This window comes from Alexandromys fortis, unplaced genomic scaffold, assembly GCF_014885135.2.
Source record: "Alexandromys fortis isolate MF-2015 unplaced genomic scaffold, M_Fortis_MF-2015_v1.1 scaffold_26, whole genome shotgun sequence".
Taxonomy (NCBI): Eukaryota; Metazoa; Chordata; class Mammalia; order Rodentia; family Cricetidae; genus Alexandromys; species Alexandromys fortis.
In genome coordinates, this window is record NW_026067894.1 from 9,316,377 (window position 1) to 9,340,441 (window position 24,065).

At 42.9% G+C, this 24,065-nt stretch overlaps 1 protein-coding gene across 7 annotated transcripts in view; it reads left to right on the forward strand.

The window, feature by feature from the left end:
• The window catches only part of Phactr4 (phosphatase and actin regulator 4), a 79,322-nt gene that overhangs the window by 14,346 nt on the left and 40,911 nt on the right, over nt 1–24,065 (forward strand). The window contains exon 1 of one of the 7 annotated variants that reach the window (XM_050153061.1): nt 16,563–16,818. The exons of the other annotated variants lie outside the window; for them this stretch is intronic. Coding sequence (XP_050009018.1) covers nt 16,773–16,818 — 46 coding nt within the window. The 5' untranslated portion in view covers nt 16,563–16,772. Of the gene's footprint in view, nt 1–16,562; nt 16,819–24,065 lie in introns of those variants that run through there. 7 annotated transcript variants of the gene reach the window in all.

The following is a 24,065-nucleotide window of genomic DNA, read 5'->3' on the forward strand; positions in this document are numbered from 1 at the left end:
ATATATATGAATTGTAACCTTACCATAAGCTGTATCCTCAGGCTTAGGAAGTATATTTGAGATGTTAATTTAGTTTATTTTCTTCTGTCTTGCCCAATTGCCATTGATGTAACTGAGCCAAACTTTCTGGACTCCCTGACCTGGTAACCGTCATCTGGCAGTTCAGGTTGCAGTTTTTGCCTCCTGTTGAGGAGATTTTTGTTTAAGATCTTGCAAGATGAGCATTTTTTTTCTAATTTTAATGAGGCTAGGTGTGAGCTCCTTGGAGTTTTTATGAAGTATCGCTAGTTCATTGGGAGATCTTTAGTATGAACACCAGAGGGCAGTCAGCACCTGTTAATAGACCTAGTTTTGTCATCAAGTAATTATTTGTGAGGATTTGGGAGATTGAGTTTATTTTCATAGCACAGTGACTGTTCCTAAACACGGGTCCATATAATAAAATAGTGGGGTGTGATGACACAAGCCTGTACTCCTTGCACTGGGGGTGTAGTCAGGAAGTCGTCCTCCAGCACCTAGAAGAACATTCAGAAGACAAGGAAAGAAAGCAGTCACAGGCAGACAAATGAAGCCATGACTGCAAACTGGGCTGGAGTATGATGCTGTTGAAGATTTTACTGAACTTAATTTTTTTCAGACTGATTTCCTTACTTAGCTCTTCTATAGTTAGGTTTTAGGTTTAAATGTCCCTGATCTAAAATATGTACTGGGGGTGCTAAGAGATGGCTCAGAAGTTCAGAGCACTGGCTGCTCCTCCAGAGGACCTCAGTTTGATTCCCAGTCAGTTACAACCCTCTGTAAATCTAGGTTCAAAGGGTCTGGTGCCCTCTTCTGGCCTACAAGTCGGAAAACACCCATATACATAAAATAAAATCTGTAAATCATACAAAGTCTAAAAATTTTTAATGCTATTGTAATTGGAAAATTGTACTTGGCTGAGTGAGAATGGAATGGGTCACAATCCTAAAACAAATACAAAAATGTATAAAATTATCTTTGGCAGGTATATACGACATGTAAATGAATTTCAAGTTTAACTTGATTTTTTAAAATTTATCATAACTATTTTTATGTATGCATGTTCAACACAGCAGTGGAAAGGTCACAGGACAACTCTCAAGAGCCTGTCCTTCCACCATGTGTGGTCTGCAGACCACACTCTGGTCGTCATGCTTGGCATCAGGAGTCTACCCACTGAACCATCTAGATCCAAACCCCCAGCTCCTTTCTGGGACAGGATCTCTCTGTGTATCCCTGGATAGCCTGGACTCACTGTGTAGACCAGGACGGCCCAGAATACTATTATGTCTGGCTTGGTGGCCCTTTTAAAATAGTTTTTGAGACAGACACCTGCACTTGAGGCTGGCTGGCCTTAAACTCACTATAAAGTGAGTTCTAATGAGTTAGGGGATTGCAGGTGTGTGCCACATCTGGTTTTATACAATGCTGGGGATTGAGCCCAAGTCCTTGTGCTTACTAGGCAAACACTCCCTGACCTGAGCTACATCCTTTGGAGTCTTTTTTGAAGTGCTAGAGATTGAATTCATGGCTTGGCATGTGCTAGGCATAAGCCCTTCACCACTGAGCCACTTCCCTAGTCCCAGATGCTAGTGTGTGTTGTAGTTGTTGTTGTTTGTTTTTTGAAACAAGGGCTCACTTTGTAGCTCTGACTGTCCTAGAAATCACTGTCCTTGAATTCACAGAGATCTGCCTGCTTTGGCCTCCCAAGTGCTGGGATTAAAGACATGCAATACTGTGGCTGGCTTGTTTTTTCTTTTTTGAGGTAGAGTTTTATGTGGACCAGTCATTAACCAAAGCTGCCCCTGAATTTCTTTTCCTCTTTCCTGCACTTCATATATATATGACTTTTGACAAGAAGATCCTTCTATATATCCTCCAATACACACACAAAACAATTTTCAGGAACTTTGTTATAATCAAGATCGCTAACTTTGGTGGCAGGGCGGAGAAGTAGGGTTTTGCTGTGTTACCAAGGCTGCTTCCAACTCTTGGTCATATCTATATTCCCTAATTGTTGAATTAGACATCTAATAATTATGAAAGCATCTTTAGGATCAATTATTTGTAGTGTTCTGAAATGAAGAGCAGTGAGCGTTAGCAGTTGTTTTTGTTTGTTTTGCTGTGCTAAGACTCATACCCAGGGCTTTGTGCATACTAGGCAACACTCTGTCACTGAGCTATCTTTGTTCCTGACTTTTGCTCTCTAATTCCTGCAGGGAAGACTTAAAGCTCCAAGCTTCTTTCCTTCTGCATGATGTCTGTGCAATATGTGTGCAGTGCCTAGGGAGGCCAGAAGAGGGCACCGGATCTTCTGGAACTGGAGTTAGAGTTAGTTGTGAGCTACCATGTAGATACTAGGACTTGAATTCTGGTCTTCTAGAAGTGCAATAAATATTCTTAACTTGTAAGCCATCTCTGAAGCCTCATTATTTAAAAATTATGCTATTAAGGCCAGGTGTGGTGTAACATCTCTTTAAACCCAGTACTCAGGAGGCAGAGGCAACTCTATGAGTTGGAAGCAAGCCTAGCCTACCCATCAAGTTCTAGACCAACCAAGGCTATATATAGTGAGACCCTGTCTCAAAAAACTAAAAGCCAAAGCCAAACAAGACAACAAAAATCATTAGTATTACTATTGGTCTCTGGTGAAAATTAACAAAAAGACATGTACTAACTAGAGGCTTGAGAATTATGAAAAGCAATAGTCCGTTATTATTGTTATTGTGTGGTGATGTGTGGGTTTATATGTTATAGCACACCTGTGGAGATCCGAGGACAACTTTCAAGAGTTGGTTCTCTTTACCATGGGTTCCTGGGATCACACTTTTATCTGCTGAATGAGCCACCTTGAGAGCCAAAAACTAATACTTCTAAAAAATTCTTTTTCATTATTTGAAGGTTTCATAATTTATATAATGGATTTTAATAATTTTCATCTCTTCCCCCCAAACTAATAATTTTGTTTGTTTGTTTTTCAAGACAGGGTTTCTCTGTAGCTTTAGAGCCTGTCCTGGAACTAGCTCTTGTAGCCCAGGCTGGCCTCAAACTCACAGAGATTCACCTGCCTCTGCCTCCCAAGTGCTTGAATTAAAGGCGTGCGCCACCACCGCCTAGCCCCAAACTAATAATTTTTACAGTTTCATAAGGACATCAGTTAAACTTGCCATTGCTCTTGCACTGTTGTTGTGTGAGCAGAGTGAAAATAGGCACGGTGGCTGCTAGTGCAGTCTCAGCGTTCCAGAGGCCACAGGCAGGTAGGCCATCATGAATTCAAGGCCAGCCTGGAATACAGAGTTAAAACCCTGTCACAGATATGGTCATACATCTCATAAATGTGCTTTGGCCAGTGACAGACCACATATACAGAGATGGCCCCATAAGATTATATCAGCTAGAGGTGGCTTCGTGACCCATGCCTGTAAGCCCACCACTCTTCTGAGGCCAGCCTAGACTATAGGAGTTGCAGGCCAACCCACGCTACTATATTGAGATCCTGTCTGAAAGAAAAGTAAACAAACAAATTACCTAGAGACATTTGTAGCCTTCTTAGTTATTATCTTTGTTTGTCCAAGAAATTCCCTGGCCTATATCTGAGAATATGTCCCATCATTAAACAATATGATCTGAAAAGGGATGATTCTCCTTGTTGTAGTCCTCTGCCTTCATCCGCTTGCATAGGGACATGGAGATAATACATTGCAGGTGTCACTTGCCAACTTGTATTGGTGTGCAGTTACAAAGAACAGAACTGGCTGTAGGGAAAGTGGAGTGCTGGGTGAAGACAGTAGAGAGAGTGCACATACACAGCTGTGCTTGTGGACCTTCACACTCCAGTCCTTTTAAAATGACTCCTCTTTCTCCATTCTCTGTGGATTAATCCCAGGCTCCCTACGGAATATCAGAACTGAAAAGTTATTGAAAATGGAACTTATTAGTTGTTAAAATGTACTGAATTGTAAGGACTGGCGATGTAGCTCAGTTGATAAAGTACTTGCCTAACATGTATGAGGGAGGTCCCGTGTTTGATCCCTAGCACCCTAGAAGCTGGGTGTGGTGGCACGTAACTTTAATCCCTACACTTGGAAGGAAGAGTCGGGAGGGCCAAGGATTCCAGGGTCATCCTTAGCTACCTACTGAGTTTCAGGTCAACCAGGGATACAGGAGATTCCTCCTGCCCACCAAAAAAACTACTGGATTGTCACTTCCAAAGATTTGAGAGGTCTAAAATTTATATATAATTGTCTTTCCCAAATATTTTGTTTATTTGTTTATTGGAAGCAAGGTTTCTCTGTGAAACAGTATGTGTTGGTAGAAGCTGCTCATTCATTTCCTAGCCTCCCAAAGCCAAAATAATTACACACACAATATTATTTGCAATACTATTTGGCCAATAACTTAAGCATATTTCTAGCTAGCTCTTACATCGTAAATTAACCCATTTCTATTATTTTATATTTTACCATGAGGCTTGTGATTTGCTGGCAAGGTTCTAGCACGTCTGTCTCCTGTGGCGACTATATGGTGTCTCCCTGAATCCACCTTCTTTTTCCCAACATTCAGTTTAAATTTTCTGCCTAGCTCTATTCTGCCCTGTAATAGGCCCAAACAGCTTCTTTATTAGCCAATGGCATTCACAGCATACAGAGGGGAATCCCACATCAGTTCTGGGTGTCCTAAAACTTGCCCTGTAGACCAGCCTGGCCTCAAACGCACAGAGATCCTCCTGCCTCTGCCACCTGAGCACTGGGATTGAATGTGTATGCTGCTGTGCCTGGCTCTTCTTATATCTGAATTTATAAGCAGCCTACTACATTGCAAAGATTTGGGGTTTGCTGTTTTCTTTCCTCTATTTCAGTGGTTCTCAACCTGTGGGTCTTGACCTTTTTCCTTTGGGGTGAGGGTGTCAAAGACCTTTTCACAGGTGTCCCATATCAGATATCCTGAATATCAAATATTTACATTATGATTCATAACAGTAGCAAAATTACAGGTGTGAAGTAACAATGAAAATAATTTTATGGTTGAGGGGTCACTACAGCATGAGGAAGGTTGAGAACCTTTGTTCTGTCTGGTCAAGGATACTTATTAACTAGCCATGCACCTAGCAAGTGTGGCTTATTTCAGAGTTACTGTGAAATTTTTCATCATGTTATCTTAACACTGGAAGCTAAAAGGGTGTCAACAACACAGCCCTTCCCTTCTATTAAAAAGGAGGAGGAAACCTTAACTCTAATTAGTTGCAATCCTTCAGGCGTAGGAGATAAATTCCTTTAAGATTAAGATCCTTTTTTTGTAGTGAAGGTCTCTCTCTCTCTCTCTCTCTCTCTCTCTCTCTCTCTCTCTCTCTCTTTCTCTCTCTCTCTCTTCCTTCCTCCCTCCCTCCCTCCCTCCTCAGTCCCCCAGTTCCAGGATGAGGACTAAAGGCATTCTGTAGTTTATCTAGAAATTTAATATGGCATCTTCACAAATATCTAGTACATATTGTCTGCTATCTTTTTCCCTGATAAGAGCATAAACATAGAGAGGATGGGAGTTTTTTATTGTTATATTCCACTACTTGGAAGTGAACATGAATTTTTTTTTGTATATATTTCTTCAGGGAGATTTAATTTCTCTTTGTGAAATTAAATGTGGTGACCATACAAGCCAGAAGTGGTCAGGAATACCTAGAATACTGACCTCTGGAGGCATAGGCAGAAGGATCAAGAATTCAAGGCTAGGCAAACATTGTGCCATTGAGTTTATAACTCTGGCGCTCTAGAAGACATTTTTAATCTTTTTTAAAAACTCTATTTTTGTTTCTTGTGTATAAGTGCTTGTCTGCATGTAAGTATGTGTACTATATGCTTGCAATGCTCTCAGAGGCCAGAAGAGTGTGTTAGATTCCCTAGAACTGGAGTTATGGATGGTTGTGACCCACCACATGAGTGCTGGGATCTGAATCTGGGTCCTCTAGAAGAGCAGTCAGGGCTTTTAACAACTGAGCCAGCTCTCCAGGCCCAATCTACTAGTTTTATTTTTTGAGACAGAATCTACTGTGGTTTGGGCTAATCTGAAACCCTATTTCTAAAAAAGAAAACTTGAAAACTAAGTACTGAAATCATAAGCTTTAAGAACAGTGTCTGCCTGGCCTGGTGGCTCACACCTGTAATCCCAGCATTCTGGAGACTGAGGCAGGAGGAGTACCACTAGTTAGATGTCAGTTTGAGATAAATAATGGATTCCCATACATCCTAGGCTACAGATTGATTTTCCATCTCAAAAAACAAGATGGGTGGGTGGGTGGATGATGGATGGATGAATGGTAGGTAAGGTAGGATTGGGGATGGTTTAGTTGGTAAAGCATTCCTGGAACATAGTGATGAGTGTGTGTTTTCCCAGGGCTGGGAAGGCAGAGACAGGATGATCCTTGGGGGTTCCCTGGCTAGCCAGTTTAGCCTAATTGATGAGCTGTAAGTCAGTGAGAGACCTGTGTTGAGTATGATGTCCTTGGGTCTTCACCCCAGTCTGCACAAACATGCACCCATGGAGGCATGCACACCTAGACACAAGTGCACAGAATAGTGATGAAAAACTGTGCTAATAAATAATGTATTAATTGCAAAAGAAAAGGAAAGCTTTTTTGTTGTTTTGGTTTTGGAGGGTTTGTTTTAGTTTTGAGGCTAAGGATTCATTTTATGCGTATAGCTGTTTTGTCTGCATGTGTGTGTCCACACCACATGCATGGATGGTGCTTTCAAAGGCCAGACGGGAATGTCAGATCCCCCAGGACTGGAGTTACAGATGGTTGTGAGCTGCCATATGGGTGCTGGGAATTTAATTCCAGCCCTCTGGAAGAGCATCCAGTGCTCTTAACTGCTGAGCCATCATCTTTCTAGCCCTGAAGATTCATTCTTAAAAAGATGAGTGGTTTGCTGGGTGGTGGTGGCACGCGCCTTTAAATCTCAGCATTCGGGAGGCAGAGGCAGGCAGATCTCTGTGAGTTTGAGGTTAGCCTAGTCTACAAGAGCTAGTTCCAGGACAGGCTCCAAAACCACAGAGAAACCCGGTCTCGGGGGCGGGGAGTAGGGAGATATTTGACTTAGGATAGAACATACAAAGGTATGTGCCACAAGCTGCTTATAATTTCATTATGTTCCCACAGTGTGTGCTTTCATATGGTTGCAGTGAAGGCTAGTTAGTTTCCTGACCTCAATCAAAAGATAATGGTCGGTTGATGCTTAGCTGACAGGATTTATTAATTCTTTCAACAAATTTCAGTTGGCACTCTGCCCTAGCTGCCGTGACAGGAAACAGGAAAAGAACAGGGTAGTGTTTCAGGGCCTGGGAATGACTCAGTGGGCAGAGTGCTCGCTCTGCAAGCGGAAGGGCATGAGTTCACATTTCCACACCATCTAAAAGCTGAGTTCAGTGGCCTGTGTAATCCCAGTGCTGACCAGATGGAGACCAGCTGATCACCTGGGCTTGCCGGCTAGTCAGTACAGCTGACTCATCGAGTTCCAGCTTCAGTGAGAGACCCTGCCTTGAAAGATACACTGCACATTTGTCTGTATGCACTTGGATGCAGAATACATTCTCAGAAAGAAAAGATAAAATTTAAGGTCTTAAGAGATTTGGATCTTTTTTAAAATTTGAACAGAGTTTCTTGGTATAGACTTAGCTATCCTGGAACTCACTCTGTAGAGTAGGCTAGCCTCTGAAGTCACAGAGATCCATCTGCCTCTGCCTCCCGAGTGTGTCACCTCTGCCTGGCTAAAGTGAATTTTTTATATAAATAAAAATAGTCTTGAAGCTAGGGAGTTCGCTCAATGGTAAAGAATTGAATCCATGCAAGAATGTTAGGTGTCATGGCTTGTGGTTGTAATCCTGGCCCTGGGGAGATAGGGCCAGACAGATCCCTGGGGCTCTCTGTCCAGCCAGCCTAGCCTCATTGGGGAGCTCCAGGTCATGGTGAGAGACCTGTCTCAAAACACAAGGTGGAGAGTAATGACAGAATGCACACAGCATCAGCCTCTGGCTTCCACATACCTGCAAGCAGATGCACACACACAGATCAGTTGCCTTGAGCCTCTGGGAAAGCTAATTTATAATAACATATACTTAGGGAAACTAATTTATAATAACATGTTTCATGTGGAAGCTAGTTTATAACATTTAATCCACACATAGCAATATAATCTCAATTATGCCTTTTTTCATTTCTTTTTGTAGCAACTGATCAGTGATTTATTATGTATTCATAACTTCTAGGCCTGTTCCCATTTCAAAACTAACTCAGAGGAGCCTGGCGCTGATTCTCTCCTTTTCATGTGGGTCCTCAGGCTTCTGAAGCAAGCCCTTTACAACCAAGCCATCTTACTGGCCCCCAAGTGGTTCTCGCATGCTCTAGTGTGCTGTGTACTATGTATGCTATTTTTTAAGCCTCTCAGGACAATTTCTACTTTTTTTTTTTGTCTCAAAAAATGAGGTGGGTGTGGTCAAGGAAGACACTGAGCATCCAGCTCTGACCTCCACGTGCCTGTGCGCTCAGTGTCTCACACTACAGCCTCGGCTGCTCTTGAACAGACAGCCGTCTTCCCGCCTCCACCTGGGCTTAGGCAGGAGCCACCACCCCCAGCCTCACTCTCTACTGTCAAGGAAGCGGTGAATAAATAGATGATCACTGCAAAGGCTGCATCTACTGTAGGTAGAGGTTCATTCAGGATAACTGATTACATAAGACAGTGGCCAGTGCCGACTCAGGGACGAGCGGCTTCGAGGACCTCAGCTGAGGAAGTCGCGTGTGACCTGGGTATTGAAGAGTGGCAGCTGGCAGGTTTAGGAAGGAAGATGGAGAGAGCAGCGGATGGCAAGTGAGTTAGACCAGGGAGAACAGGTGTCATAGCTTAGGAGTCCCAAGGGTCAACAGGTCTAAAGATGAGGGTATATGTGGGAGAGTTGTGAGAATAGGTACAAGGTCAGAGCCTCTGGGCTTCAACACTTGATGGTCCTGCCTCAGCCTCCCAAGTGCCTGGGTTTATAGGCATGTGCTGCCAGGACTGCGTACTTGGAGTCTAAGGGTCACTGTGACCTATGTTGAAGGTAAGTAAAAAGATGGCTGTGAGCCCTGTGAAAGAGTCGTTCAACACTCCCCACCTCACACCACCTGCTGAAAGGGGTCAAGATCAGGGGTTGAGAAGCCCTGGACTTGAATTGTATTATTATTATTTTTTTAATTTATTTATTTATTTATTAAAGATTTCTGTCTCTTCCCCATCGCCGCCTCCCCTTTCCCTCCCCCTCCCCCAACCAAGTCCCCCTCCCTCGTCAGCCCAAAAAGCAATCAGGGTTCTCTGCCCTGTGGGAAGTCCAAGGACCACCCACCTCCATCCAGGTCTAGTAAGGTGAGCATCCACGAAACTGCCTAGGCTCCCACGAAACCAATAGGTCCAGTAGAATCAAAAACCCGTTGCCATTGTTCTTGAGGTCTCAGTAGTCCTCCTTGTCCGCTATGTTCAGCGAGACCAGTTTTGACCCAGGCTTTTTCAGACCCAGGCCAGCTGGCCTTGGTGAGTTCCTGATAGAACATCCCCATTGTCTCAGTGTATGGGTGCACCCCTCGCGGTCCTGAGTTCCTTGCTTGTGCTCTCTCTCCTTCTGCTCCTGATTTGGACCTTGAGATTTCAGTCCGGTGCTCCAATGTGGGTCTCTGTCTCTGTCTCCTTTCATCGCCTGATGAAGTTTAATATTCAGGAGGATGCCTATATGATTTTCTTTGGGTTCTCCTTCTTATTTAGCTTCTCTAAGAACCCGAATTATAGGTTCAATGTCCTTTATTTATGGCTAGAAACCAAATATGAGTGAGAACATCCCATGTTCCTCTTTTTGGGTCTGGCTTACCTCACTCAGGATGGTGTTTTCTATTTCCATCCATTTGCCTGCAAACTTCAAGAAGTCCTTGTTTTTTACTGCTGAGTAGTACTCTAATATGTATATATTCCATACTTTCTTCATCCATTCTTCAATTGAAGGGCATCTAGGTTGTTTCCAGGTTCTGGCTATTACAAACAATGCTGCTATAAACATAGTAGAGCATATACTTTTGTTGTGTGATAAGGCCTCTCTTGGGTATATTCCCAAGAGTGGTATTGCTGGGTCCATGGGTAGGTTGATCCCAAATTTCCTGAGAAACCTCCACACTGCTTTCCAGAGTGGTTGCACAAGTTTGCATTCCCACCAGCAATGGATGAGTGTACCCCTTTCTCCACAACCTCTCCAGCAAAGGCTATCATTGGTGTTTTTGATTTTTGCCATTCTGACAGGTGTAAGATGGTATCTTAAAGTTGTCTTGATTTGCATTTCCCTGATCGCTAAGGAAGTTGAGCATGACCTTAGGTGTCTTTTGGCCATTTGAACTTCTTCTGTTGAGAGATCTCTGTTCAACTCAGTGCCCCATTTTATAATTGGGTTGATTAGCCTTTTACGGTCTAGTTTCTTGAGTTCTTTATATATTTTGGAGATCAGACCTTTGTCAGTTGTGGGGTTGGTGAAGATCTTCTCCCAGTCAGTGGGTTGCCTTTCTGTCTTAGCAACAGTGTCCTTTGCTTTACAGAAGCTTCTCAGTCTCAGGAGGTCCCATTTATTCGATGAGGCCCTTACTGTCTGTGCTGCTGGGGTTATACGTAGGAAGTGGTCTCCTGTGCCCACGTGTTGTAGAGTACTTCCCACTTTCTCTTCAATCAGGTTCAGTGTGTTTGGACTGATATTGAGGTCTTTCACCCACTTGGACTTGAGTTTTGTGCATGGTGATAGATATGGGTCTATTTTCATTCTTCTACAGATTGACATCCAGTTTTGCCAGCACAATTTGTTGAAGATGCTCTCTTTTTTCCATTGTATACTTTTAGCTCCTTTATCGAAAATCAGGTGTTCATATGTTTGTGGGTTAAAGTCAGGGTCTTCTATTCGATTCCATTGGTCGACTTCTCTGTTTTTATGCCAATACCAAGCTGTTTTCAATACTGTAGCTCTCTTTGATTTAATTGTCCTGGGGCGATCTGCTCTTGGTGTTGCACTGGTCCCCGTCGCCTGGCCTGCGTTGTCTGCCACTGTGTCAGTACCCGCCGGTCCCGGCCGCTGCGCCAGCTACGTCGCCCGCCGTGCGCGTCTGGTTCCGGCCGCCGCTGCCGTGCGAGTCCGGTTCCGGCCGTCGCTGGTGCCGTCTGAATTGTATTATTAATAAACTTCACTGATCACCAATTTTTTTCTACTCTATTATTTTTCACGAGCAGAATGTAGTTGTTTTTATAGTTACAATAAATAAAGAAAATCAAAAACCTTAGTCTTCTAATGAAGAAGAGCACCTTATAAAGCCAGATAGACGTGCCAGCTAAGCTCTATTAAGGAACCATGGCATCAGTGAGGCCTAGGAAATCAGGCCACTGTAGGGTCTGAAATGTGCTCAGTGCTTCCTAGCTAGTAGCATTCACGGCTGGTGACTCAGAGATGACGACTAACGACGGCTGCTCCATCCTCCTTCTCTCTCTTTCATAACTCTTTACGACTCAGCCAGCTCACAAACTGCCTCCAAGTAAAGGAGACAGGACCTGGGCAGAATCAGCCCCCAGTCACGTATCTGTGGGAGTGCAGTAACTGTTTGAGGCTAGCCATGGCACCTGAAAGTTATTCAGGAACTTCTAGCAAGGATTCAGGTTAAGGGGCATTCCTTTCCGGCTTATGTACAGAAGAATCCAGCCTTTATCCTCTCCTAAATAAAAAGTCTGAGTAATAAACACCTGGTGCCACCGTGAGTCAGTAGGAATTCCTGCAAAATAACTAATGATGACTATGTAAATGTTGTTTCTATCAAACTCACTTCAGCTAGTAATTCAAATGCACTTTCATGTTTTCAGCCTTCAATTTTTTAGAATCACAGGAAGTATGGGGGGTGTGAATAATTAATTTTTTTGACAGTACGTTTTGTTTGGGTTTTGTTTTTGTTTTGTTTTTCAAGACAGGGTTTCTTTGTATAACAGCCCTGGCTGTCCTGAAACTCACTTTGAAGACCAAGCTGGCCTCCTGCCTCTGCCTCCTGAGTGCGGGACCACCGCCCAACCTTTTCATAGAACTTTTATGTTTTGCATCACATATACCTTTGTTTCTAAATTTGGTTTAAAACAGAGCCAAATGCACTCGTGTCTTAGGAAAACAGTCTAGTGAGACCAGAGGAAAGTCGTACGACTCGCACTTAGCCTTATCTGTCTCTGCTAGAGCAGCCAGTGCAGTACTACCTTTCTAACAGCTTCCAGGTATTCTAGATAAAATGTATCCTGAAAACAGAACCTTCAAGAAACAAGCTTGTGATTGTCGTTTCAGCTAAAAGCTATTTCTGCTCATGAAGAAGCCTTAAGAATCATGATCCCACAGGGGTGGTAACTTAAGCTGTAAATCCTTAAGCATTTGGGAGGCTGAGGCAAGAGGACTGACTACCTTGAGTCTGAAGCTAGGTAAGCCACAGAGTGAGGCTGTTTCTAAATAAAGATAAGAACACTCACACCCCCTATTCCCTGGCTTAGGCACCAAGACCTCTACAATCTAAAGGAAGAGTCCTGTAATGTCTAATCTTCACTGTGAACTTGACCGGGCAGTGAAGCACCATGGAAATCCACCTCAGGCTTTACTTAGAAGGGTATTTCCAGAAAGGTTTATCTAAGACAGGTAAAATGGCTTGCCATGCAAGCCTAGAGACCCGAGTTTGACCCCTGGAATTCACATAAAAGTGTAGAAAAAAAACAACTCCACAAAATTGTCCCCTGACCTCCACATGGGTGCTGTGACATGCATTTCCACAATATCCTAAATTAATAAATAAGTTTATTACAAAGAAGGTTTATCTTAGGAGGGAAGACTCACCCTCCATATGGGCAGCATCCTCCCATGGCTAGCGTGACTGAAAGGGCTGAATGAAAAGAAGAAAGTGGACTGCTGAGATGGCTCAGCTGGTAAAGGCTTTGCTGCTAAGCCTGGCACCTGCATTCTTGTTTTTTTTTTTTTTTAAGATTTATTTATTATGTATACAACATATGCCTTGATGTATGCCCGCACGCCAGAGGAGGGCGCCAGACCTCAGTACAGATGGTTGTGAGCCACCACATGGTTGCTGGGAATCGAACTCAGGACCTCTGGAAGAGCAGCAAGTGCTCTTAACCTCTGAGCCATCTCTCCAGCCCGACCTGCATTCTTGTTAATTGAGAAATCATCTCCTACTGACCCCGAAGGGTCCCCATATCAGCTATGCTGGCTGGCCGGTGAGCTGTAGGTGTTTCTCTTGATGTAATCCTCATAACTCTATGAGTAATTATCTCCATTCACTGTATGCCTTCTTTCTTTTTTTTCTGATTTAATCGTAAAATAAAGTGATCCCTGATTGATCCTCACTACTGTCACATGAAGGGCTTGGCATTTATATTCTTTTACTTACTTTCTACAATTCTCTTGTGCGAAATAATGGGACATGGACTTTTACCATATATATATATTTCTTCTATCCCCAACCCCCAGATAGGATTTTTTTTTTTTTTTTGAAATAGGATCTCTGGATCTCTCTATGTAACTCTGGCTGTCCTGGAACTCACTATGTATATCAGGATGGCCTCAAATTTGCAGAAATTTGCCTGCCTCTGCATCCTAAGTGCTGAGATTTTAATTGTACACCACCATGCCTGGCTAGGATTAAAATTTCAAATTCATTATGAACATAACATTTTTCCCCCACCAAAGTGAGTTTCTTAACTCACATGATCATTTGGAATGATAGAATCCTCTGTGGTCTGCACATTTTTTCCTTGTCTCCATTGCTCATGCTCTTTGCCCTGATGGCCTTGTTTCATTTGAAACGGTCTTGTATAATGTTGGTTGTCTTTAACTTCTCATTTCTCCTACACCAACATCCTGAAAGCTTTGAGTTGCAGGCATGTACATTTTCCTTTGTTTCTGGGTTCCATAAGCAAAGCTTCAGATTAATTCTGTTTCTTGCTGGAGCTTGAGCTGGAGCTCAATGCTTTCCTAGCATACCTGAGGCATGTTCGTGTGCTGGGAGGTTCAGGTTGTTAAGGACTTGCTGCATGTGCACTGTGCACCAGGCTACTTATGTCAAGCATTGGTAATTTAAGGATAAATACATCATTGTCCTGACCATGAGGAGCTTCTAGAGTATCAGGGAAGTGTGAAGATTATTGCAGTTCAAGGTGTTGCATACATCAAGACCATTGCCTAGTTCAGAGCTTCTCAACCTGTGGGTCTTGACCCCTTTCGGGAAAGTGGGGTGGGGTGGGGAGAGTTGAACAACTCTTTCACAGGGTTCACTTAAGATCATCTGTAAACACAGATATTTACATTATAGTTCATAACAATAGCATAATTATAATTATGATGTGGCAATGAAAATAATATTATGGTTGGGGGTCACAACAACATAAGGAACTATATTAAAGGGTCACAGAATTAGGGAAGTTGAGAACCGTTGGTTTTGTCCATTCTTTTTGTTTTTTTTCTTTTGAGTTTTTTGAGTTTTACCACGTAGTTCAGGTTAGCCTGGAACTTGAGTCTTCTGCCTCTTCCTCCAAGTGCTGGTTTGTACCAGTGTGGCAGACAATCAGTTCTTTGTCTTTTCAATAACTGTCTCTTGATACTTGTTCCTTTTTCTCACCTTGATCGTACATTCTCTGGCTTCCTCTAGACACACCCACCCATACATGCATACACACGCATACACACACACATGTGTATATTTGCGTGTTGCCTATGTGCTCATTAGACTCCGTTGTAGTTCCTATTACTATAAGCACTTAGGGAAAAACCTTTTTTTGTTGCCAACACAGTGTTAGGCACATAATCAGTGTTTATAAATCTTTATTAGAATTTTGTCAGTGTGGCTAAGGAAAGGCTTCGGTGAAGGAAGGAATATTTGAGCCTGTTCTTAAAGGGTGGGCAGATCCTCCCCACCTGGATTTGAGAAAGAAATTCTAGGCAAATGAAAAACACAGTGGAGAATATGCACGGATGAGGAGAAAAGCCTCTACCAGGGGTGAGATAGTCACCGACAGGTGCCACCACCACAGTCAGCTCAAGCCTGGCAACCAGACTGTTACTGTGTTATATTGCACGAGTGTATCTGGGTTTTTTCCTCATACTTACCCCTTAGCATTTTAGTTATTTTTGTTATTATTGTGATTTTTGTGTTGTTTATTTCCTATGTCAAAACTGATAATCAGACCCTCGGGAGATGGTGCACTGCTCGATGTGTGAGCATGACGCCGCCAGCATCATGCCCAGAGATTGTTGATGCTATGGGGAAGACAGACCAATATCAGTCAACCTCTGGTTCCATACGAGCCTCTGCATACATGTACACAGGCACATATTACACCGTGCACACACACACACACAAGTTGATAATAGGAGTTAGGGGCAGTGAGACGGCTCAGCAGAAAAAGGTGCTTGCAAGCCTTTGAACCTGAGTTTCTTCTCCAGGATCCACATGGTGAAAAATGTCTTTTCTGATCTCTACAGGTATATGCGCACACACAAATAAATGTCATTAAAAAATGTTTTAAAATAGAAACTTGGAATGTAGCTCAGTTGCTGGCCTAGTGCCTAGACTACACAAAAGCTCTGGCTCCATCCCAGCATCGTATAACTACATATAGTAGCACGAGCCTGCAGTGCCACCCTAAATCCCAGCATTTGGGAAATGGAGGCAGGGGGATCAGTGCAAGGCTACTTAGTCCAAATTGAGATCAGCCTACACTGCATGAAACTGTCTCAAAAAGTGGGGAAGGTGCTAAATAATCATACAATTTTACTTCAGCGCTTCCAAAGAATTTAGGATATATATGTATATATATTTTTGAGGGGTTATTTTATGTACATTTTGCCTGTATGTATGTATTTGGTCCATGTACCTGGTACCTACAGAGGTCAAAGGAGGGTGTTAGATCCCTTGAAACTGGAATTATATGAGGTGGTGGTGGTGGTGGTAAACTGCCGTGTATGTGCTAGGAATGGAACCCAGTTCTCTATAAGAGCAACAAATGCTCTTAGCTGCTGAACCATCCCTTCAGCCCCAACACACACACACACACACACACACACACACACTCACACACACAGAGGAAAGGTGTTCTACATATGGGTGCATGGGGAAGTAACAAATAATCAGCCCATATACAACACAGACATTCAAGAATAACTGAATGATCTGTAAGTAAGCTCATATCTAAAGTACGCCCACATGAAACCCACATGAAACTGGTACTCTGAGCCCCGCTGGTGATGTGGGATGTTTTGTTGTGATTAAATGTCTAGGGTCTCTGCTGTACTTTGGGGCAGGCTCCCTATCTTCTGTGTCTAAGTGGCTTCCAACCAAGCTCAAAGTCAGGAAGAGGAGGTGTGGGCTTTTGGGCTGTGCCACCCGGCAGCCCAATTGTGGTTGGCTGTCTCCTCCCCTTCCGCACCGGAGCTCTACACACTGTGCACTCTGGAATGACAGGCATTCCTGTGTGAAGAAAGTCTGCGTGAAGACATTTGTGAGAGCCACAAGTGGCCCGGGAGCCCAGGGTCCAGGAAAGCAGAAACTCCAGCTCTCGTGCTGTTTCCTGGCAGTCGGCAGTGACACAGGATTGCTGGTCCCTGTGTGGATTTGTCTTTTAGAGAAGTTTGCTTTTGTCCGGGATAGTTTGCTGTCGTGGGCTACATCTAAGACAATTATAATCATGGGGCAAGCTGATGTCTCCAGACCGGTAAATCCAGATGCAGTCGGTGAGTAATACGAACAGAGAAATAGACATCTTGGCAGGAACGAGGCAGGTTTACAGCCAAAGTCGCTGTCTCTTAGAAACTGGAATGCAAGACTTCGGCACATTTCTGAAAGTTTGGGAGAAATGAATGAAACCTTTAAAGTTGTTTCCAGTTGAGTGTGTTTGCCCCTCACAGTCTTGTTTACCTGCTCTCTGGAACCCTGTGTTTTAGATTATGTTGCTAAGAGGTTACATACTTGTTGATTCCCTGTCTTTGTAGAAAATAAAAGTTACAGGAGCTGTTCCGTAGAGGTTATAGGTATTTACTGATATTTTGCAGGTTCGGGCAGTTGTTAAGTGTGTGATCTAGAAATAAAATTGCCAAATTATAAAAGCAAGAGCGTTTTAATACTGAGTTTGAGTTTTAGACTTGTTCTATTTTTCCCAAACCAGTCATGGGCTTTTCTATTGTATCAGAGTTGCTCCTCAGAAGGCACTATGCTGTGGGAACTGCTGAAGTGTTACTGTCTGGGGCTAGCTCAGACGGGGCAGCTGGGATCTGTGAGGAGTGTGAGGTGCTGAGCTTGACTGTCATCCTGGCGGCACATTCTGCTGCCTTTGTAGGGCATTGTATTTGATGACAAGAGTAAATGGTTTAACAAAGAAGATTGGAAAAAGTCAAGTGGGAGAAAGCATTTAGGTTATTCCTGGACAATGTGCTGTTTAGGAAAAAAGGTTAACTGGTTTAGGAAACATCAGGAAGCCTCTTTAATATGTTTTTCTGTTTGTTTTGATTTGGTTTGGTATTGGCTTTATTTTGTTTTCTCTTTGTTAAGAAATAAAAAGTCTAAGATGGACATGGTATCTTAATCCCAGTATCAAGAAGGCAGAGGCAGATGAATCACTGCTTCTTAGGTTCATCTGGTCTGTACAGTGAGTTCCAGGCTAGCCAAGGCCACCCAGTGAGACCCTGTCTCAAGAACAAAACAAAATAAAACAAAACAAAATCTCAATAACATAAACTGAGATGTGGCGGGGATTAAAGAAAAGCATAGCAGTCTGGGGAAGCAGGTGCTGCTTCTCCCTTGTTGCAATTTAGTTTCTGATTTCCAGGGAAAGTTTTTCAGGGTTTCCCGAACCTGAGCACACGATGACAAAGTGTTTACCCAGACTGGAGGACCCCAGTTAGCTGATCCAGTTTCTTTCTTTACTTTGACCACTAGGCTGAGTCTTTATCAGTTCAGTACTTTATTGTTTAAGAAGGTGAAAGGCTTTATAGAAAAGGGTATACAGAAAAATGTAAGAAACCCTCTAGGACTACTTTGCAGCTTGGGAAAGTAAGTTAAAACATAGGGGCTGCTGGATGGGGTACCCGTTAGTAACCCCAGTACTTGGAGGCAGAAGCCAGAGGATCAGGAGCTCAAGTTTTAGGCCAGCCTAGGTTTTAAGAAACCCTGTCTCCCACACACAAAAATTTAATTAAGTAATTTTTAAAAATCAAAAAACAAAGTAGAGATACCCCGTCTTAGAGTTTCCTCTTGCTATGAAGACACACAATGATCAGGACAGCTCATGAGGAAATCATTCATTTGAGGTGTCAGCTTACTCTTTCAGAAGTGAGTCCATTATCAGCATGACGGGGATCATAGCTGTGTACAGACAGACGTGGTGCTGAAACTGAGAATGCTACATCTTGCAGGCAACAGGAACTCAACTGACTGTCAGATTGAGGGAAGCTTGAGCAAAGGAGACCTCAGAGCTCACCCCCACAGTAACACATTTCTTCCAACAAGGCCACACCTCCTAGTAGTGCCATTCCCTTTGGGGGCCATAGTTTTTCAAACCACAACATACCCAACCCCTGCCTCCTTACCCTTCCAATGACATGTTGCTTTTTTGCTCCTAGAACCAACCTTCTCCTATATGTGATAATTACCCACTTTTGCAGGGTCCACTTTTCCTGTGGTTGCTGCTCCAGTGTTCTTCTCTAACAAACACAGTATGGTCTCAAATAATGGCAGGCTTTTATCTACACTATGGAAATGAAAAAAAAGGGGGGGGGGTGCTGAGTTCTGCCCAAGGTGCTCAAGAGTGTACTCTAGATGGAGGGTGCTCATCTTAGCTGCACAAAATTCTGGGTTCAATCCCCAGCACTGCATAAACTTGGGTGCAGCACACAGCTGTAAGCCTGACATTCTGGTGGAGGCAGGAAGATCAGGTCAAGGTTATTTTTATTATTTTTAATTTATTTATTGTGTACACCATAGTCTGCCTACATGCATGCCCGCAGTCCAGAAGAGGGCACCAGATCTCATTACAGATGCTTGTGAGCCACCATGTGGTTGCTGGGAATTGAACTCAGGACCTTTAGACAAGCAGGCGGTGCTCTTAACCACTGAGCCATCTCTTCAGCCCTCAAGGTTATTTTTAGCTACATACTGAGTGCCAGGCTTACCTGGGCTGCCTGAAACACTGTCTCAGGAACAAGAAGAAATCAGTTTTGCTACTATAACTATAACAAAAAAAATTTGGGAGACTGGAAATGTAGTTTGGTATAAAGTACTTTCTAGTATGCATGAAACCCTGGATTAGATTTGATTCTAATCATGGTAAAAAAATTTATTACATATATAATAATAATAATCATAAATAAAATGTTTTAATTAAAAAAATTAGCCAGGTGGTAGAGGTGCATGCCTTTAATCCCAGAAGAGGCAGGCAGATCTCTGCGTTCGAGGCCACCCTGTTCTACAGAGTAAATTCCAGGATAGTTAGGGCTATGTAGATAGACTCTATCTCAAAACCAAACAAACAAAAATTTTACTCGTATGGGTGTTTTGCCTTGCATGTCTGTGCACCACATGTGCTTGATGACATCTGGGACCAGAAGAGGGCACTGGGTCTCCTGAATCTGGAGATACAGGTAGGTGGGGGCAGGAGTCAGACTTAGTCTTAGCCGCTGAGCTATCTCGCCAGTGTTTAGGAAATGTTTCAGTAGGCAGCTGTTTAGAAGGCCACACTAGATCCTTCAGAAGGATAAATATACTAAGACATGTAGACTGGTCTCAAACTCACAAAGATCCTTCTGCCTCTGCCTCCCAAGTGCTGGGATTAAAAGCATGCACCACTACCACCTGGCTTTCTTTTTTCTTTACAAAAAGAAGCTCTGTGTGTGTGTGTGTGTGTGTGTGTGTGTGTGTGTGTGTGTGTGTGTGGTGTTGTGCATATGCATACATTCATGAATGCATGCCGGTGAGACCTGAGGTATATGTCGCTCACCTTCTCAGTCACTCTTTCTCCTGTTATCATGTGTGTGCATATATGTGTGGGGGACATGTGTGGAAGTCAGAGGACAACCCACCAGAGTCTGTTCTTTACTTCCATCCTGTGCCACCCAGGAAGTAGACTTCTGCTTTGGTGACTAAAGTCTGAGCCACACCCCACCCATTTTCCTTTTATTTTTTTCTTTTTAAAGAAAAGGTTTTATGTTGGGGTCTTAGTGGTACATGCTTTTAAACCTAGTAGTCAGGAGGCTGAGGCAGGCAGATTTCTGTGAGTTCCATACCATAGGATCTGCATATACTATTGGAGGCCAGTCAGAGGAACACAGTGACACTGTGGTGGTTTGAATATTAATGGCCCTGTTGACTCACGTGTTTGAATACTTGGTCCTTAGGGACTGGCACTATTAAGAGGTGTGGTCTTGTTGGAGTAAGTGTGCCTTTCTTGGAGGAAGTGTGTCACTAGGGGTGTGTTTTGAGGTCTCAGAAGCTCAAGCCAGGCCTGGTGAGTCCCAGTCTCTATCCTGCCTTCTGATCTGGATATAGAACTCTCAACTATCTCTCCAGCACCATGTCTGCCTGTGTGCCACCATGCTTCCTACCATGATGACAGTGGACTATATCTCTGAACTGTAAGCCAGCCCCAATTAAATGTTTTCCTTTATAAGAGCTACCATGGTCACCAGGCAGTGGTAAGGCACACCTTTAATCCCAGCGCTCAGGAAGCAGAGGTAGGTGGCCAACCTGGCCTTACAGAATGAGTTCCAAGACAGTCAAGGCTACATAGAGAAACCTGTCTCAACCAGAAAAACAAACAAACAAACAAACAAACAAACAAAGAGTTGCCATGGCCATGGTGTCTCTTCTCAGCAATAGAAACCCTAAGTAAGAGAGACACCTTGCCTCAAAACAGACAAAAGACAAGATCTCACTTTGTAGACCTGACTGGCTTTGAAATCCCAGCCTGGCCTCAGAAAACAGATGCCATCATACTGGTCTCCCCGCCTCCTTTAATAAAACATGTTTGAAAATGTGAGCTTGTGTATGTTTGTGTTATGTGTGAATGCGATACACACATGCCACAGTGCATGTGTGGTTAGAGGATAACTTTTAGACGTCAGTTCTTTTGCACTGAGGGTTCCAGGGTTGAACTCAGGTTATTATGGCTGTCTGACAAATGTCAGGCACCATTAAATCTGCCTGTCATGTTGCTAAGCTGTAACACAGTGGTCATTTTCTATGTGGTGTTGGGCTTGTACCAAGCTGAGCAAGCACTCTGCCACTCAGCTGCACCTCGCCTGCATCCTTCTTGCTGCAGTTGTGACTGAAAATAAATTTTCCTGAGGTAGACTCAGATCTGCCTGTACTCAAAAATGCAGAGACCTTAGCTGTCTGTCGCTCTGTCCAGTGCATTCTAATTCCGGTGGTCAAGGCTGTGCGAAATCTCCAGGAGTGGAAGGCTTTTTCTGCACAAAGGCTACTTTGTTCATTAGTGAAACATTTTGTTTTCTCTAATTTTGTTGCAGTTTTCTGAAACTATTCCTTAAATCCCAAAATAAGCCTCTTTTACAGAACAAAAAAATGTGTTAAGTACTGTGGCAAAGTAACATAAATTATGCTATTTACAAAATTCTGAAGGCTGAGACGGGAGGATCATATTAAATTTCAGGCCAACCAGGGCCCTATCTTAAAAAATAAAATACAACAAAAAAGCCAAAAAGGACCAAAAACATTGCCAAGCTATCAAAGGTACTTGTTGCCCAGATCTGATGACCTGAGTTTGATCCTAGAACTCACTGGTAGGAGAGAACAAGCCAGCCTTTAATTCCAACATTCAGGAGGCAGAGGCAGGCGGATCTCTGTGAGTTCAAGGCCAGCCTGGTCTACAAAGTGAGTTCCAGGACTGCCAGAAGCCCTATTTTAGAAAACCAAAAAATAAAAATTAAAATAGGCAGAGAGCAAACTCTTTCAGGTCTTCCTCTGCCCTCCACACATGCGGCCTGGCATGTGCACATACACATAAGTCATAAACAGTGAGTGTGGGGGGAGACAGGGATGACACGATGACTTACAACAAAAAATACCCCAAAATTAACAAATAATAATTTTTGAAATTGATATGGTACAAATGATAGACGTGGAATTAAAATAAGCCAGGTAATTTAGTCACTTATTACAAATCTAGTGAGGGAATGTTGAAGACTTGCATTCTGTGGATTTCTGTTGCCTGGCTATACTTAACCATCCATCATAGGTGAGTTGGAGCTGGTTGTAGGCCAGGTGTGATGCTACACATCCACATCTGTAAGACCAGGTGTTTGGGAAGCTGAGATGAGACTGAGCTCAAGGCCAGTCTGGGCAAGTGAAGCCTCTTCTCAAAATAAATGGAAAGGATGCTAAGGATAGGGTTTATTGGTAGAATGCTTCCCTACTGTGCAGGAGGCCTTGGTTTCAATCCCTAGTACTACCAAATAGAAATATATAAAATTATACAGTCTTTGATCTAGGGTGTATTGTTTAATCCTATTGTTTTCTTTATTTAGTTATGCATAGCTATAACTTACAAATAGTTAATGAATACCTGTAGATGTAAAGTTTTAAAATGTTTGGCTTGGTTTTGTTGTTTTGAGACAAGGTTTCTGCTATGAAGTCCAGGCTAGCCTTGAACTCACAATGTACTTTTGGCTATTCCTCAAAGATACAGCTAACTGTAGACAAAAGTTTCTATCCTACCCAGTTAAGTCCCAAAGAAACACACAGAGACTTATATTAATTATAAACTGTTTGACCTATTGCTCAGGCTTTTTACTAACTAGCTCTTACAACTTAAATTAACCCATAATTCTTATCTGTATTTAGCCTCGTGGCTTAGTACCTTTTCTCACTAAGGCACTCTCATCTTGCTTCTTCTGTGTTTGGCTTGTGACTGACTCTCTGCCCTTCCTCTTCCCAGAATTCTTAGTCTGGTCACCCCACCTATGCTTTCTGCCTGGCTATTGGTCAATCAGCATTTTATTAAACCAATATGAGTGACAAATCGTTACAGTGTACAAGAGCATTATTCCACAGCAGCTAACCTCCTACTTCAGTCTTTGAAGTATTTGAATTATAAGCATGTACCATCATGGCCAACTTCTAGTGTATTGTTTTTTAAAAAAATATTCTATGTGCATTTATGCCATGGGTGTCGGATCCCCTGGAACTGGAATTGCAGATAGTTATGAGCTGCCATGTGGGTGCTGGGAATTGAACCCATTTCAATTCTGGAAGATCAGTCTGTGCTCTTAACTGATAAGCCAGCTCTTCAGCCCCTCTAGTGTTTTTTTTTTATTATTATTACTTTATTTTAGGTATTTAGTTATTTTGGGGCAGGGAGCATCCTTTATGCCATGGCATGTGTGTGGAGGTCAGTTTGAAGGAGTAGGCTCTCTTCCCACCATAGGTTCTGAGAATGAATTCATCCCATCAGGCTTGCACAGCCAATTCCTTCTTCTGCTGACTATCCTGACAACCTGTCTTTGCTTAAAAATAAATGTGTGTATATGTGTGTGCATGTGTACATGCGAATGCACACCTTCAATCCCAGCACTCAGGAAGCAGAGGCAGGTTGATCTCTGAGTTCAAGGCCTGCCTGGTGTACAAAGCAAGTTCTAGGACAGCCAAAAGTTACACAGAGAAATCCTGTCTTACAAAACAAAACAAAACAACCCACCACTGGTCATGGTGGCACATACTTTTAATCCCAGCTCTTGGGAGGCATAAAAAATTAAAATAAAAAGCAGCATGATAAAAAAAGGGCCATAGACTTTGAAGTTAGAGAGATTTCAATATATATCCCCATTTTGTCACAAATTAGAATTTTTTTTTATTTTTATGTGTATGGCTGTTTCTGTTCTGTTTTAAAGATTTGTTTATTTAGTATGTATCCCTGCAGGCCAGAAGAGGGCACCAGATCATGGTTGTGAGCCACCATGTGGGTGCTGGGAAT